Source organism: Pholcus phalangioides, unplaced genomic scaffold (assembly GCF_987345545.1).
Source record: "Pholcus phalangioides strain wild (caught in Gottingen) unplaced genomic scaffold, Ppha-v1.0 ptg000007l_1, whole genome shotgun sequence".
In the NCBI taxonomy this organism is placed as follows: Eukaryota; Metazoa; Arthropoda; class Arachnida; order Araneae; family Pholcidae; genus Pholcus; species Pholcus phalangioides.
Window position 1 is genome coordinate 54207753 of NW_028301600.1, and position 17646 is coordinate 54225398.

General features: G+C 31.3%; 2 protein-coding genes across 3 annotated transcripts in view; one reads left to right on the plus strand and one right to left on the minus strand.

The window, feature by feature from the left end:
* The first annotated feature begins 507 nt into the window (after window positions 1-507).
* LOC149085497 (uncharacterized) lies at window positions 508-6956 on the plus strand. 2 transcript variants are annotated; one of them, XR_016192856.1, is made up of 2 exons: window positions 508-1037; window positions 1186-6956. XR_016192856.1 is itself a non-coding variant. In XM_089233527.1 (2 exons), the coding sequence occupies exons 1-2, from the start codon at window positions 1025-1027 to the stop codon at window positions 1571-1573; spliced, it is 372 nt and encodes a 123-aa protein (XP_089089653.1). In that variant the 5' UTR covers window positions 509-1024; the 3' UTR covers window positions 1574-6956. The 2 variants fall into 2 exon arrangements, 1 of the variants encoding a protein (XP_089089653.1); XM_089233527.1 differs by having other exon boundaries at window positions 509-1037; window positions 1215-6956.
* Window positions 6957-8245: 1289 nt separating this feature from the next.
* The window catches only part of LOC149085498 (neuropeptide F receptor-like), a 42013-nt gene continuing 32612 nt past the window's right edge, over window positions 8246-17646 (minus strand). The window contains exon 3 of the mRNA XM_089233528.1: window positions 8246-12591. Coding sequence (XP_089089654.1) covers window positions 11379-12590 — 1212 coding nt within the window. The 5' untranslated portion in view covers window position 12591 and the 3' untranslated portion in view covers window positions 8246-11378. The remainder of the gene's footprint in view (window positions 12592-17646) is intronic.

Consider the following 17646-nt stretch of genomic DNA (forward strand, 5'->3'; position numbering starts at 1 on the left):
ATGAGTGCATTCCAACATCGTTGATGGATGATGAACTATATGGTTTTTGCATTTTAAAACTAGAAGCTGGACTATGGGTTCCACATATATTTTGCGATAATTTCTACAACAGCATTTCGGAATGCGTTAACTGTGTTTTAGAAACTGACTTTGATCTACCGTTGATAACTAATTCTGTTAAAATAGCATACTTTAAACTGTTATCGGTGGATTCCGTGGTGACAGAAATTCACAGTGTTTTTGTGAAAAAACAAAATCTTTTCATTAATTAAACAATCTGCTAGTATTCGTGTTTTACAACTCTCGAGTATATCTTTGTAAAAAAAAAATTACATATTGTCATTATAACATTGATATGTAAGATTATATTGATTGTGTATGCAGTGTGTATATGTTACAATGATATTGTATCTAACTTGTAAGAATAATAAAAAAAATATTTTAATTTAAGAATAAATATCTCGAGTTTTTGTTTGTTGGTTTTTTTTATTCATGGATATAAAAAATTCAAGGCTGTTAAACAAATTACACTGTAATTACCTTAACCTCGCGAAACGCTAAATAATAAATTAGAAACGTAAAAACCATCCCGGAAATAAAAAAAAGTTTTACAAATGTTAATACATTATAATGGTCACTTTTCATTTCTTGAAGGTCAAATCGTGAATGAAAATCAGAAACAATATGATTGTTTCCGTAACACATATTCGGTAATCATCTTCCTTTTTTCTTGAAGGTTACGATCAAATTATAATTCTTGGCTTAGCTATGAATAATTGCTTCCTCTACTCCCTTATCTTAAAACCGAAGTTAAATTATGGGGAAAACCATAACATTCCACCACCCCCTCTCTTCAGGTCTTTCACGCATCACAATGTCATATAAACCATGTTTATTTTTGTGGTATGCTATATCGTGTTTTAACAGGAATGATTAATCGCGTGAGTTGACCTTGAATCTAAAATAAAAACCAGTGCATCGCTTACCATTTCACATTACACAAACGAAAAGCTCGGAAGACGAGATGGCTACTCCTGGTAAGTTTTTACAAAGAAATTTTTTTTATTCTCGTGTAAAGAACAACTTAGCTCTTATTTTATTCGCGCTATGATTTTAAATAATAAAATTCAAGAACATTGATTTCTTAATAAGATTTTTATATCGCGTTTTTTTATATATTCACAGGGGGCGATTTCTTTTTTTTTGTTTTGTAGATAAAAAATTTAGAAATGAAGACTCATTAAAAACAAAAAAACGTAAAAGTGCAAACATTTCATCTGACGACGACGAGGACAATAATAGCCAATCAGAAACAGAACGTCGGATTAGCAAAACCAAAAAAAAATATGATCTCGTATTGGAGGATGATCACATAAAGAAGAGCAAAACCAGGACTTATTCTATTTATGTAGGTAATGGCATAGTTATTGAAAACAAAATATATAGGAACAACACTTACATAAACATATCGAGATCAATAGACGGCGAGATAAAAAATAGATTTAATGTTCCTGTAACGCAATTAGACTCTTTGCGAAAGGCTCTTGATTGCATGGCTGAGCATTTAAAGTAAAAATAATCTTCCTGTGTTGTTAGCCAAGATTCATATTTTTTAAATGAAGCGTTTTTTAGCTTCTAGAATAAAAAGACAATAAAAATATATAAAAAAACTATGAAATATATATATGAAATGTTAAAAAAAATATAAACTATCTATATAAAAATGTAAAAAAATTATAAAATATATACAAAAAAAAATGTTAAAAAATTATAAAATATATACAAAAAAAAATTTTAAAAAATTATAAAATATATACAAAAAAAATGTTAAAAAATTATAAAATATATACAAAAAAAATGTGAAAAAAAGGAAAAAAAAAGTATTTTATCGTATAAATATAAAAAAAGGGTGTATTAAATGTATATATAAGTATGTATGAAATAGGTTTTATCGTGGTGGTGGTGGTTTTTTAAAAAAGAAAGAATTAAAATTTTATATTGAATGATTGATTAGCAGATTTTACCCCCGTTGCCAAGAGATTAGATTTTTATACTTCTAAATAGTATTTTGGTATCAGAAATTCTATCATTTTTTTTAGCTTTTATGTGTCCAAACTCATTATAAAAAAAAATAAAAGAATACTAAATTTTTATATTATTAAATAATATTTTGCGTATAATATAATACTAATATTTAAAAAAAAATTATGTGGTCAAAATGTTTGCATTAAAACAAACAGCTTTCAATAACTTTATCAAAACATATCGAGCGGTAACAACCATACGTGATCCTTATAAATTATTATCAAAAACAAAGGGCCAGATTAAAAATTTGATTTTAAAATTTCATAAAACATATATTAAGATCATAATTTGCTTGGAAATATCCTTTTTTAAATACGATGAATATCGTAATATATCAAGAACCAAATTTTACTTCGCATCAAAAGTTCTTAAAATAATATGTTCAAATAATTTAGATGATATTTTGAATGATGCCTTAGTTAATATTCTCGATAGAATAGATAATTTTGTTAGAAATGGTAGTGGGTGGGTTATAGAAAACATTAATTTTATAGATCTAAGTTTAGGTCGATATAAACCTCTGACGGGTGGATGTGAATTTGTATCGTTACCAAAATATTTAAAAAATAAAAAATGTTTACTTGAAATTAAAAATATTAATGACCAGAAATGTTTTCTGTTTGCTGTATTAGCAGCTCTCTTCCCCCCCAAAAAAAATGTAAGAAGTAAAAAAACTTCTTATTTTAAATTTTTCAAATACTTGAAATTTAATGAACAAGATTTCCCTATGGATATTAATAATATACACATTTTCGAAAAATCAAACAATCTAATAATTAATGTTTTTAAATATAAAAAAAAATCTGTAACACCTCTTTACATAGGAAAAACAACAAGGGAACAAAAAAAAATAAATTTACTTTTATTTAAGGGTCATTATTTTTTAATCACAAATATCAACAGACTCATAAACAGTAACGGTAAACATCACTATTGCAGTTCATGCCTACTTGGCTTCAAAAGAAGAGAATCTCTCATAAGACACGAACAACTTTGCTATGACATTGTCCCCGTGAGTTTGCCTAAAAATTTAATGACAAGTTTCGAAGATTATATAAAAACAGTCAAACACCCTATCTGTATGTATGCGGATTTTGAAGCTATAACAAGAAAAAAAACTATAATTATAAGTGACAATTCTGTTGTTATAGAAAAACATGTACCGATTAGTTATGCTATCGCTGTTGTTAAAAAGAAACAAATAATATTTTTAAATTATTATTGCGGGTTAGATGCTGTTGAGGTTTTTTTAAAAACAATTAAAACATTAAAAAAACAGCTTATTAACGAGCTTCATGAAATAGAACCACTTGATAAACATAGTATAAATAATATTAACAAAGAGTTCTGCCACATTTGCAGACAGTGTTTCGGTGATAATGATACAGTCGTCAAGGATCATTGTCATGCAACAGGTGAGTTCATGGGTTTTGCCCACAACTCCTGCAATTTAAACAGAAAAAAAAAATTCTTTTTACCTTTATTTATCCACAATTTCACAGGATATGATTCTAATTTAATAATCAATGCTCTAACCAAGGAGTTTTTTAAAAATATAAGAATTATACCCAGTAGTTCGGAGCGATTCACGTCCATTCAGTTAGATGAGATTCTGATACTGGATTCGTATAAATTTCTTCAGAGCTCATTAGAACAACTAGCTGATATCAATACTGAATTTCCTCTCTTCAATTCAATTTTCACATCCAAAAATAAATTTTTACTAAGAAAAAAAGGAGTTTTTCCCTATTCTTTCTTCGATGATGAAAAAAAATTAAAATACTCGCGTTTACCCGATAAAAAATTTTTTTTCAATTTACTAACAAACTCTGAAATAAGTGACGATGAATATAGTCATGCTAAATTAATTTGGAATAATTTTAAATGTTCGACATTCAGTGATTACCTTAAGCTCTATCAAATCACGGATGTGCTACTTTTGAGTGATGTATTTGAGCATTTTAGAACGATTATATATCGATTTTACGGTCTAGAAGTAACGAAGTTCTTATCAACACCTCACCTCACATGGGTAGCTGGACTGAAATACACGATGGCTCGTATTGAACTTTTACCAGAAATACAGATGTACACTTTCATAGAAGATGCCATGAGAGGTGGGATGTGTTTTAATAACCATCGCCATGTAAAAGCTAATAACCCAGAAATATATGGTTTTGACCCGAGTAAGAAACAGAGATACATACTTTCTCTAGACGTAAATAATCTCTATGGTTACTGTCAAACTCAATGTTTACCAATAGGTAATTTCCGTTGGTTGAGTGATGAAGAAATTAACAAATTCAATATTTTAAATGTACCTGATAATAGTGAAACTGGATATATTTTACAAGTAGATTTGAAATATAGTAGAAAATTACATGATAAACACAATTCGTTCCCCCTAGCTCCTGAACATCTAGTTATTAACGAGGAAATGTTATCACCTTACCAAAAAGACTTACTGGCTAATCTAAATATAAAATACAATTCCAACGTAAAAAAATTAATAAACACTTTATATGATAAGCATCTATATACCTGTCATTATAGACTACTAAAATTTTATCTCAAAATGGGGCTTCAACTGATAAAAATACATAAAATACTGAGTTTTCGTCAGGAACCTTTTTTAGAACCCTATGTGCTTTTTAATAATTCACAAAGAAAATCAGCAACAAATGATTTTGATCGATTATTCTATAAACTAATGAATAATGCATTCTTTGGCAAAACTTGCCAAAACGTACGAAATAAAACGGACATTAAATGTGCTCTAACTAAAAGTCAAACCCAAAAACATTTAGCGAACCCAACTATGGAATATTTTGAAATTCTCAACGAAAACTTAGTTTTATTTAAAAATAGAAAAAAAAAAGTTGTTTTAAATAAACCAATTTTCATAGGTTTCACTATACTAGAATTAGCTAAAGAAAAAATGTTTGATCTTTATTATAATTTTCAATCATATTTCGGGGAGAACAAATGCACGCTTATTTACACAGACACTGATAACCTAGTCTTAAATATCCAAGCGTCGAATGTTTACGAAAAATTAAAAAAAGATTTCAGTCATGTTCTCGATTTCAGTAATTATTCTTCTGATAGCCGTTTCTACAATATCGATAATAAAAACAGATTAGGGTATCTAAAAGATGAAACATGTGGGGAGCCTATTAAAGAATTTTGCTCATTGAAGCCAAAACTTTATGCTTACACATTTGGGATGTCTTCTAAACTAGCCGGGAAAGGAATTAAAAAAAGTGTTCTCAACACTTATGATTTAACTACGTATAAAGAAGTTTTATACGATGAAAAACTATTAAAACATACACAACACTTTATTAAATCCAAGAAACATATTTTATACACACTGAAAGAAAATAAGATAACATTAAACCCATTTACTGATAAATCTTACTTTTTTAATAACTTAGAAAATTTTGCATTTGGACACATAAAAATAAAAAAATGAATTTTATTCTGTTTAGCGTGCTGATAACACTTCAAGCTAGTTTTTAGAGGAGGGTTTTTCTAGCTTCATAGCGTGTTATTAAGTGAACCCCTCCTAAATCTTAAATTAATGACAACAAAATTTAAAAAAAAACTTAAAATTTTAGGTATATTTTACCTTGTTTTCAAAAACCTGGTTGGTTAGGGTGCGGCTATTCGGGGAGGTTGGAGGCCGCAAAAAAAAAATATATATATAAATAGACAAAACACGAAAACCTAACGAAAATCAATTCAATGTGATTTTCACTGGATTGCTCAGCTACATATTATAAACATACTTGATAACTTGGAAAAAAGATGCTTAAACATTTAGGCGGTCCTTTAAACCAGTTAGGAAAGGAATTTAAAAAAATTATTCTCAAAACTTATGATTTAAACACATATAAAAAAGTTTTATACAATGAATAATTATTTAAACGTACACAGCACTTTATTAAAACCAAGAAGCATATTTTATACACACTGAAAGAAAATAAGATAACATATTATACCCATTCACTGATAAATCTTACTTTTTTTTAATATCTTAGAAAATTTTGCATTTGGACACATAAAAATAAAAAAATGAATTTTATTCTGTTTAGCGTGCTGATAACACTTCAAGCTAGTTTTTAGAGGAGGGTTTTTCTAGCTTCATAGCGTGTTATTAAGTGAACCCCTCCTAAATCTTAAATTAATGACAACAAAATTTAAAAAAAAACTTAAAATTTTAGGTATATTTTACCTTGTTTTCAAAAACCTGGTTGGTTAGGGTGCGGCTATTCGGGGAGGTTGGAGGCCGCAAAAAAAAAATATATATATAAATAGACAAAACACGAAAACCTAACGAAAATCAATTCAATGTGATTTTCACTGGATTGCTCAGCTACATATTATAAACATACTTGATAACTTGGAAAAAAGATGCTTAAACATTTAGGCGGTCCTTTAAACCAGTTAGGAAAGGAATTTAAAAAAATTATTCTCAAAACTTATGATTTAAACACATATAAAAAAGTTTTATACAATGAATAATTATTTAAACGTACACAGCACTTTATTAAAACCAAGAAGCATATTTTATACACACTGAAAGAAAATAAGATAACATATTATACCCATTCACTGATAAATCTTACTTTTTTTTAATATCTTAGAAAATTTTGCATTTGGACACATAAAAATAAAAAAATGAATTTTATTCTGTTTAGTGAACTGATAACACTTCAAGCTAGTTTTTAGAGGAGGGGTTTTCTAGCTTCATAGCGTGTTATTAAGTGAACCCCTCCTAAATCTTAAATTAATGACAACAAAATTTAAAAAAAAACTTAAAATTTTAGGTATATTTTACCTTGTTTTCAAAAACCTGGTTGGTTAGGGTGCGGCTATTCGGGGAGGTTGGAGGCCGCAAAAAAAAAAAATATATATATATATAAATAGACAAAACACGAAAACCTAACGAAAATCAATTCAATGTGATTTTCACTGGATTGCTCAGCTACATATTATAAACTTGGAAAAAAGATGCTTAAACATTTAGGCGGTCCTTTAAACCAGTTAGGAAAGGAATTTAAAAAAAGTATTCTCAAAACTTATGATTTAAACACATATAAAAAAGTTTTATACAATGAATAATTATTTAAACGTACACAGCACTTTATTAAAACCAAGAAGCATATTTTATACACACTGAAAGAAAATAAGATAACATATTATACCCATTCACTGATAAATCTTACTTTTTTTTAATATCTTAGAAAATTTTGCATTTGGACACATAAAAATAAAAAAATGAATTTTATTCTGTTTAGTGAACTGATAACACTTCAAGCTAGTTTTTAGAGGAGGGTTTTTCTAGCTCCGTAGAGTGTTATCAAGTGAACCCCTCCTAAATCTTAAATTAATGACAACAAAATTTTAAAAAATACAAAATTTTAGGTATATTTTACCTTGTTTTCAAAAACCTGGTTGGTTAGGGTGCGGCTATTCGGGGAGGTTGGAGGCCGCAAAAAAAAAAAAAACCAGATTTAAAAAACGTAAGATCTAAAAACATGACAAAATTTGTTGAAATGAATTAATCGGCGTTTTTAAATCTAACAAAGCATTTAATTTTTCGGACAGTTTAGATTGAACAATTAGATTAAATAAAAATAATTTTTATGTAATCAATAGTTTGTGTTTTATAGCAACTTTTTCAGTACCTGGTATTTTTATTAGAAAAGCTAAAGAATAAATAAAGAAGATAAAATTATCACTTTTCATGTTAGTGCGCGCATAAAAAAGACATTGAATATTTTTATGCTCGTACTAGCATACATAGTGATAAAAATAAAATCACCTGAAAAAAGAAAACAATGGATAACAGAAACAATGAACAGTAAGTTTTTTTTTTTTTGTCTCTATACAATTTTTAGTCTTTAGAAATATTAAAATATTATTATCTAACAAATTTCATTATCTAATAATTTATAAAAATGCAAGCCTACTCGTTTACATATATAAAAAAATCAATGTTTTCTATCTTTAAAACTTGTAAAGTTGTGTTTAGTTGTGGTTTTCGTGTTTTATTTGAAGCCAGAACGGGACAATTTTTGTGAGGGTGCAGCCAGAACGGGACAATTTTTGGTGCGGTGCAGCCAGAACGACCCAAAACACCACTACTGACATATGCATGTCTGAAACGCTTTGCTGGGGAACCACAGTAGCCAAAGCAAACATTCGAAAGTGACTGTTGAGGCTCAGAAACAATTGTTTCCCGACAGATTTTCCCCCATTTCGTTCATTTTCCGAGCTTTGACAAACTCTTAAAGTACCCTATCCGGCCCCAAATGCAGTATTTGGCGACGATGGATCTAAAATTGCAGATTTGTATAGAAAACATACACACAGACAGAGAGAAAATCAATTTTATATATAGATAGCCGGGGGGGGGGGGGCGGCTAAAACATGAAAAGTAAATAAAATTTGTATTTTAAAATATGTAACTATACAGCTCCTTATAAAATAAAAGAAATATCTTATTTTCACACGTTAATAGAAACTATTTCCTATTTAAAGTATGCCTCTACGGTCAATGGGTTAAAAGTCACAGTGTGCAAGAGAGGTTCACTTTGCACCCTGTATTGCGTTGTATATGCATTGTTTATGTAATGTGGATATGCCCTGGACTATCAAGAACGACGGCAGCGTCACTGGTGGCACCATAAGCAAATTGGCAACTTTAACTAGGTAAAACGAAGCAAGATAAAAAAAATCAATTACATTTCTTTTGTTGCATGATATCATCGAATAAGAACGAAAACAATGGTCAAATGCATAATAATATACTGTTATAGGTATATAAACTGCTACGGATAAAGGAACATGAACTGTTACAGATAAAGAAATATGAACTGTTACAGATGCATTTAATCGACATAAAACATCGTAGAAATGATTTGCTGACTCAAAGTACGACGCATAACAATAAATATAAATTAAAGTTCACAAGGAAAAAGTCCTAAGGTATAATCTTCAAAAAATTATGAAAAATTTAAGTACATTCGTTTCACCCAGAAACAAATAAAAACAAACAAATTAGCGGTGAAATGCAAATATTAAAGCTACAAAAAACGATTAAAAATTATAACAGTTGGCTACTCATCTCCTCTTGCGCTTCTTAGCGATATCTATAAAAAACTTTTTTCATTTTCTTTTTTTCCTTCTTTTCTCCAGCTTCTCTCTTCGAAGAGAGAGAAAACTAGTTACTCTTTTTTTTTTCTGTTTCTCTGTCTCTGCTATACTTTATCATATGTTGACGACGTCACTCTAACATTTATAGGGTTGCGTTTTATTTTTTAACCCATACTTTCATCTATTGGCGTTCAAAATGTTAAAATTTACATTTTTTGAGTGGCCCATAATGACTCCGCAGGATTTTTTTAAAAATATTTTTGTTCATATTTAAACGATGGTATTTTTTCCAAAATTTTTGAAGATGTCACCTTGAGACCCTTTCCTTGTCACTAATATTCCGTTGATACTTTCATATCATATTTCAGAGCATTCCTTGCATAATCCAGAGCATTCCTTGCATATAATCCAGAGCATTCCTTGCATAATCCAGAGCATTCCTTGCTATACAGCTACAATCGAGCCTAGTTAGACATCCGACATTCACTGGCATTTGCCTGGAATCATTTTTTTAGCAGTAGAGTTGGATGTGGACCAAAAAAATGTGTGTAAATGTGTACATCAATAATTCTGCAAATTAGGCACATAACACAAACACACATTTTCATCATAGCTAAATTCTGATAAAACTATTTATAAAAATTTACGATTTAAAATCGTAATCGTAATAGTCAGTCCGTTAAAAACTGGTAATAATTTGTAATAATGTGCCCCAGATCGAATGTCCGTAACTGATAGCATCTAAATATTTCCAATTCAATTTGCTTCAGACTTAAGTTTGACATTTTTTGGACTCGATAAAATTTAAATTTAGTCTCGTATTTTGTGAATGGTTATTGATGAAGATATGTAAGTATTTATCACTTTCCATTTTGAAAAACAGGATGTTAGGTTGAGAAAATTGATGCTAGCTAACATGCACAAGTAGCCTCGCTTGATAATTCGCCGAATTAGAATGAAGAGCAGAACATGCACGTTTCGAATTTTTAATTCGACAAAAAATTTTCACAAATTATCAAATTCAGTTCATTTATACTCAACAATATCATGCGTTTCATACAGCATAAAAATCTGTCTGTGACTATCCTGTGCCTATTAACTGAAAAATCTGACGTTTTGGTTTCGATTATTTTCTGCACACAGAAATTCAGATTTATCATTTCCCCACTGGAGTTGATCATACATAAAGAGGTTTTTTTAACTCATTTTCTTTTCATTGATTTATAATTTTGTTCTGGTAAAAGAAATGATAGGAAAAAATTGTGTCCAAAACGACAATGTTCGAGGTACTTCGTATTTTTGAGTGTTAGATAGAAATAACAACTTTGTCATGCTTATATCGGAACTATGAGAATAAAGGAAATAGTGCAATAAAAACAATTGTTACTGTAGATATGATCTGACTATAAAGAACGGCTTTCAGTGGAATATTAAATTTCTGACTTTGAATTCCCGAGTGAAATCCAAAAGAAAAAAACGTATCATCGGGACTATTTAGAGTAAAAGCAAAGCTGAAATGAAAGCAATATTTTTGAATAGGAGAAACATATCAGAAAATCGGTGAAGATTATATTAATAGCACATCACACAGGCGTTAGACAGATATGATATATACACTGTACGAGATACGAGAGTTCTAAAACCCAAACACTTTGATTTGGAAATTCATTTTGTTGTATTGCAAAATTTTTTTTTTAAGACAATCTAATCTAACATAGATATTTTCAATTCCTACTTCTACACGAGTTTGAAGTATCATTAACACCGGCAATTCATCCGTTTTGTAGCTCTTTAGCAGTATATGGCTTTCTTTTGATTGTTAAACAATTTTTTTGGAAAAAGCTTTCTTTTTTTCACATGCAACAAAGTTTATCTCGTCATATCCGGTTTAGTTAAAAACAACTGTAAAGTCGAATTCGGTTCATAATGCATGGGACTTCTTGAATCCATAAAATCTGTACATAAACTTCATCGGATCATGTTTTTCCAGTTTTCTCTGTTAGAACGAAGAAATGTTTCGGGAAGAGAACTCTTTGATTTTTTTTTCAAAATCCCAAACTTTGCATTGCATGGCTTTATAAAAAGGTTTCTTCTCGATCTCTTGTTTTCTTCAATTTAGTAATTAGCCGTCATTTAGGTAAGACAATGGCTGTTCCATCCATTGTCGTTTCCAACTGTACTTGTTGGGGTGGAGCAGCTTGATTCCTAGTGTAAAGGACGTAAGTTTCAGTGCCATCGTTTCCTGGATTCCTGCGCATGATGGAAGGGTGGCAACACAATGCAAATATTTCTTTGAATTCTTTGCGAAAATTTTCATTGAGCCAACCGTACAGCATTGGATTAGAGCAGGCGGAGCTCATGCCAGCCATATGGCAACAGGCAAAAACAATTCGGAATACCGAGGGATCTGTGAAAGGGTAGCAAAAATCTGAGATGAGATTAAGTATGTTCAGTGGAAGCCAACTAATTCCAAATATTAAAGCTATCGAAATCAATAAGACATTAGTCTTCCGCACTCTCTGCTTGTCCCGTTCTTGTTTCTCTTGCAACTTGGTGCCTTTAACAACCATTCGATATTTCAATTTTCGACATATCCTAGCGTAAGCAATGCTCACAATACTGATGGGCAAGACGTATTGAAAAATCATTGAAAAAAGAGAATAGAAACCTCTTCCATGTGTCAGTGGCCAGCGTTCAATGCAGTAATCCACTGACTCTAACATCGGCAAACCAACATAGTAATGATCCACTGTTCTGTATAAGAAAAGAGGAGTAGATAAAAGAAAAGACACTAACCAAATGGAAGTCAGAGTGAAAACTGCAATAAAGGGATTACAGTTATCCCTAGTCGGATAAACGATCACTTTATAACGGTCTAGCGCTATAGCAGTTATGCTAATAGTGCTCACATAAATACTAGTGGCTTGTAGACCTGCAACGAGTTTGCATGTCATTATTCCGAGAGGCCAATATTTCATCGTTATTTCAGCCAGAGAAAATGGCATAGTAAAAAGACAAAGAATAAGATCAGAAATCGCCAAATTAATTATAAAAACATTACGAGCAGTACGCATTTGAGGTTTTCTTGCAACAGCAATGCAAACCAAGCCGTTACCACTGGCTCCAGCAAGAATCAAAAATACGTATCCAATTAGGAGGGCAATCAATGCACCATCGTTAATAGCTCGATTGCTCATAAACTGCTGAAGACGATTCCATATGTCTTCTTGAGTGAGATTTCCAGTATAGTTATCAGACAATTCCAATAGTTCAGTAAAATTCAGTATTCCAAAATCCTGTGTAGTGCATCCATCGTCACTGTCCCCTTGACCGTTACACATTCTGCAAAAAGAGAAAAACAAATTGATGAAAATTAGCTGAAAATTAATAACTCTATATGCGAGATCATTTTCATATAATGAATTTTTGCGTATTATCATTATTCACTGGTCACTAGTAAGAAAAAAATTGCTCGATAATTCATAGAAAAAAAGGTGGCCGGATATTTGGATATTAATTCTTTTGTGGTTCATAGATTTTGGTAGCGATCTTTAAGCACAGTTCATTGTTTTGTCTGTCCACCGTATGTCCCACTGGGAACTGAATATTTACTTTTATGCTTACGAAGGAACAGAACCTCGACACAAAATAAACTTTGGTATTCCCATTCATCTCATCGAAAGGGTGATATCATCAACTAGAGTAGTCAATATGCGAGGTGACTAGCCATTTGGGTAGTACCTCGTCAAAAGAATTTGCTTTTAAAATGAGTACGTCTACATTACAAACGGTTTGCTGATCAATGGAGGGCTCTTCTCGCCATCAGTAAGTCCGGGTTTAGTTTTCAGAGTGATAACAGACTTGTTTCATTAAACGATTAAAATTTCAACTCTAGTTCTTGGAGCCGTCGTTTTTCCAACACCAACGATTGGAATCATCAAGGGATATGATGTTTCATTTAGAGAGAACCTGGAACCCACTGTCATCAATTAAATATCAAAGTGAGATATTCATTCGATTGAAACGATGTCTGCGTCGGCTTTTGTGTACATGAGATGGATACACAAACCTCAATACCTCCATGTCTTTCCACATACATCCTGACTGTTCGAGTCCATGGAAAGGACATCCTTGATGTTTATGCCAATGAAATAAGTTATAGTTCTACACGTACTACAATCATACTACAACACGACAACGCTCTACCATGCAAAAGTCGTATAGCATGGGCAGCTACATCTACCAGCCTGAATCCCATTGAGCATATTTGAGGTGCTGTAGGGCAGAATTGGGCAACTATATTTACTGATGCTGCAGTCGAATATCTTACCACCCTTGTGTGTGGAATATCTCTATTTTAATTTTTTAAATACTGTTGTGTTGCTTTTCTTGCTCAAATAACTTACTTTGTGCGTGAGTTTAACATACAGATTTAAACTTTTAGGCGGCACGGCAGAAATCATCAAATTCGCTTCAAAAAAAAATTCCATGTTTTTTATAAAATAGACTTTCTTCCGATTTTCAGTATTATAAACACGGGGACATATCATAAAACTCATACCGATTTTTTTTTTTGAAAAGAACAAATAACAGCGAAATTCGATAAAGTACTGTATATATAATACAGGATGGGCAAAAAGTCCGTAGAAACTTTAAAAATTCATAAAAACCGGAAAAATAATCGAAATAAAAAACGGTTTGCAAGGTTAGCATCGCTAGGTCACTGGAATTTTTTCAAGACAGTAAAAAAAAGACTAAAAAAAAAGCCGATAAGTGGCGCTGACGTACACAAATCAAAGAAAAGATACGCAAACAACGAACAGAGTGTCTCCAAATCGTTTATTACAGCAGCATGGGTTCCCATGACTACCACCACAGGAGATAACACATTGCAGGCGAGTCACAAATCCAGCAACGGCAGAGGGCAGCAGGTCCGGTTGCATACATGACACCTCTCGACGGATCGCATCTTCCAGTTCCGACAGATTGGATGGACCGGATCGATACACCCGGGATTTCAAATATCCCTATAGCCAGAAGTCTGCCGGTGTCAAATCTGGAAACCGAGGAGGCCATCGGAACCTGCAACGAGTGCTAATGATTTTGTCTTCCAGCGTAAACATGGTCGTCCAGCTCTCTCTTACACGATCCTCCATCGTTCCAGTTTCCTGAAACCGCTAAACAAGCTTTATGAGGCTTGTCGGTGTTAAAGGCCCTTTTCCAGTCCTTACATTCTTCTGAACTCGGAATTTATGCAAGACAATGGTCGCTGATTCCTGGTTCACGTAAAACAACTTCACCAACAAAGCTTTATCCTTCGCACTCAGCATCGTTGTTCACATACACGGTTTACAACGGTGAACTGTTTGTGCATTAGGAGCGCGCAAGTTCTTATAACCCTCACATTTGCATATTACTACCGAAGTCTATCGTACCAGCGCCACCTATCGGCTGTTTCCTGAGTTATTTTTTTCCTGTGTTTAAAAAATTCCCGTGACCTAGAGATGCTAACCCTACAAATCGTTTTTTATTTCGGTTATTTTTCCGGTTTTTATGAATTTTTAAAGTTTCTACAGACTTTTTGCCCACCCTGTATATGGAGTAAGGTGATCTTTGAGAATAACCGAAAAATGACAAAGGTGAAGCATACCTATAAATGACTATAAAAAACCATTTATAGTGATCCGAAATTCACAGAAAAAGTAAACATTCAATAACCCTAAATATATAGGGAAAATGCTGTTTTTTTTACAGAATTGCGGCAGAAAGAATTTTCCTCTAGGGGACAAATGCCCCCTTTTTTTATAAAGGGATTTTGTCTCATAACGAAAACTTTATTACCAAAATAGTTGCATTTTCACAGATGGGGGCACTGCTGCCTGTCTTTATTTAAACAGATCTGCCACAGCTGAAGTGCCACTAGTCGATGGCAAATGTAACTATTCTGGAAACAATTTTTTCGTTATTAAAAAACGTCAGGTCTTTTTTTTGCATTCTATGAAAACCGTATCATGCTACTGCCTATGCCTATAAAATATTTGAATTTTTACTTTTCTTTGTTTCTGTGACTTTAGATCACCCCGTAGACGGTCCATTTCACGTGGAATGTTTGCATACCACGTAAACGGTTGTGGGTAGCGAGTAGGATCAAAGCAACTTATATGCGGAAATACATTGCATGTGTAACAATAAGATAAGTAAAAAATGTCACAAGGGTTTCGGTAAATGTTTTTTTAACACGGCGTGTTCGAAAGAAGCCTTCGACATGCTAGCGGTGTTGAACTATGACGAATTCTCTAAAAATGATTCGAGAGTTTTTTAATATGATATCGTCCCCCTCATGTCAGAAGCACGAATATGCATTGTCTTTGTGAAAAAAAATAACATGATATTGACTGAAAGAAATAACATTTGAATGTTTACTCTCTACCCATGTTACTCTATGAAAGTTATTTTCCTAAAATGTTGTGTAACATGTGCTTCAACAGGGATACACATTCGCGTTTCAGTCAAAACTAAGATAGCAAAATAAGGTATCCAACCAGCAGATGAAAAAAAGAGGAAAATTTTCACATTCGTGCTTTTGGCATGCGAGGAACGATACATACATGGCTAACGGTGCCACATGATGTGCTCTTTGTTTATTTTTTAGCAGAGTTACGTTTTCCTATTCATGAATAATTTTTTTTAATTAAAAGAATACTTTGAAAAATCTAAGCTTTCAAATTATTCAGAAGATAGAAAAAAGTTGTATATCGGCTTTCCATCTCAAGTTCTTTTTAGAACCAAAACTTGATAAATATTCAATTAGACGAAAAATTTCAATAAAAAGATTTTTTTTTTTCTTTTAAATAATGAATTTGCTGAAATTAAAGTAAGAAACCTTTTTTTTTTATAGTCAACTGATATAATTTGGATAATTAATTTAAGGAAAAAAAACTTTTCTAGAGAACGTTTCAAAAAAACGTTTGCACCATTTTTGTCAACGTAAATAAACAACGTTTTCATTTCATGCCTCTTTTTTTTTCGAAATTCATGGATTTCTGAAAGAAACGCTCAAAGGTTTCTGTTATATAAGTGGATTGAAATGTTGACCGAAATCATTATTTAAAAGAAGACTCTTCTGCCACACGCAAAGAGAAATATTATACGGAAGTGTTTTTTCTGTGAATTCCGAATAATATTTTTTACTAACTCGTTGGAAATCAAATAAATGCGTATCTGAATGAGCAATAGAATATTCCGGAATTTTTCGTTAAAATCTTATTTCATGATACAATCAATAAGATAATCTAAAACTTTCTTGTAAAATGTTGTTGTTTTGGCCCGTGCTTGAATTTTTTTAATTTTTAAACTTTTTTAATAAAGTTTAACTGAATTTATTTTTATTTAAGGAGCCTTGAACATGGTTATAAAGCAAATAATAATAATAATAACAGACATTTTAATGTGATCAAAAAGCCTTAAAAACTAGTAGAAATATAATTGAAAAATATTTTACATACACATACTTTCCATTGCATATGCTATTCTATACTAGTACCATGTTTTACATAGGCATGTACATCCTACGCGGAATGATAAGATATCATGACATCAATGTAGTTGAATAAAAATTGATTCAAAATATAAAGTAAACTGTTCAGTTCAGAAAATCAGACAAAAGATTGCGATTTCATTGACTCAATCTTATTTAAAATTAAATTTAAAATTGAATTTTTTAAAGAAAAAAAAATTAAATATGTTTTTTGATTCATTTAAAAAGCTGAACAGTTTACTTTATTCTGAAACAATTTTTATTCAATTACATTGACGTTATGCTATTTCATCATGCACTCAAGATGCTAATAATGCATTTTTTATTGATGTTTTGAAAATTTGCAAATTTGAAATTTGCAAGTATTGGACGTACGTGTAAAACATTTCAATAGCATAGCATATATAATGAAAACATGTGTTCCAAACTTTAAAATGAATCTATTGTTAAATAATATAGTTAATGTTATTTCTACTAGAGTTGTTTTTGCGAAATTTTGACCATGTTAAAAGGTGTGAAATCCCCTTAAATCGTTGAATTTCTTTTCTTTCCGGTGTCTAAAGGTGTCATCCTCATAAAAAGTTTTGAAAACATTACCACTCAATTAAATCCTGTAGGGTTTCAACATCGAAACTGTACCATGCTCTCTCGATAGAGCTCTTCAAGTCAGCAGTAGTCGAATACTGTATTTCATTTACAAACACATTTATCGTAAGTATGCCCCATACATTCCTAATACGATTCAAGTCAAAACTCATCGATGGCCAGTCAACCAACACATTTTCGCGATTAAAGAGATTTTTGTGGCAGCAGATCTTTGAATAGACACGTTATAATGTTGAAATGTCAAGTTTAGTATC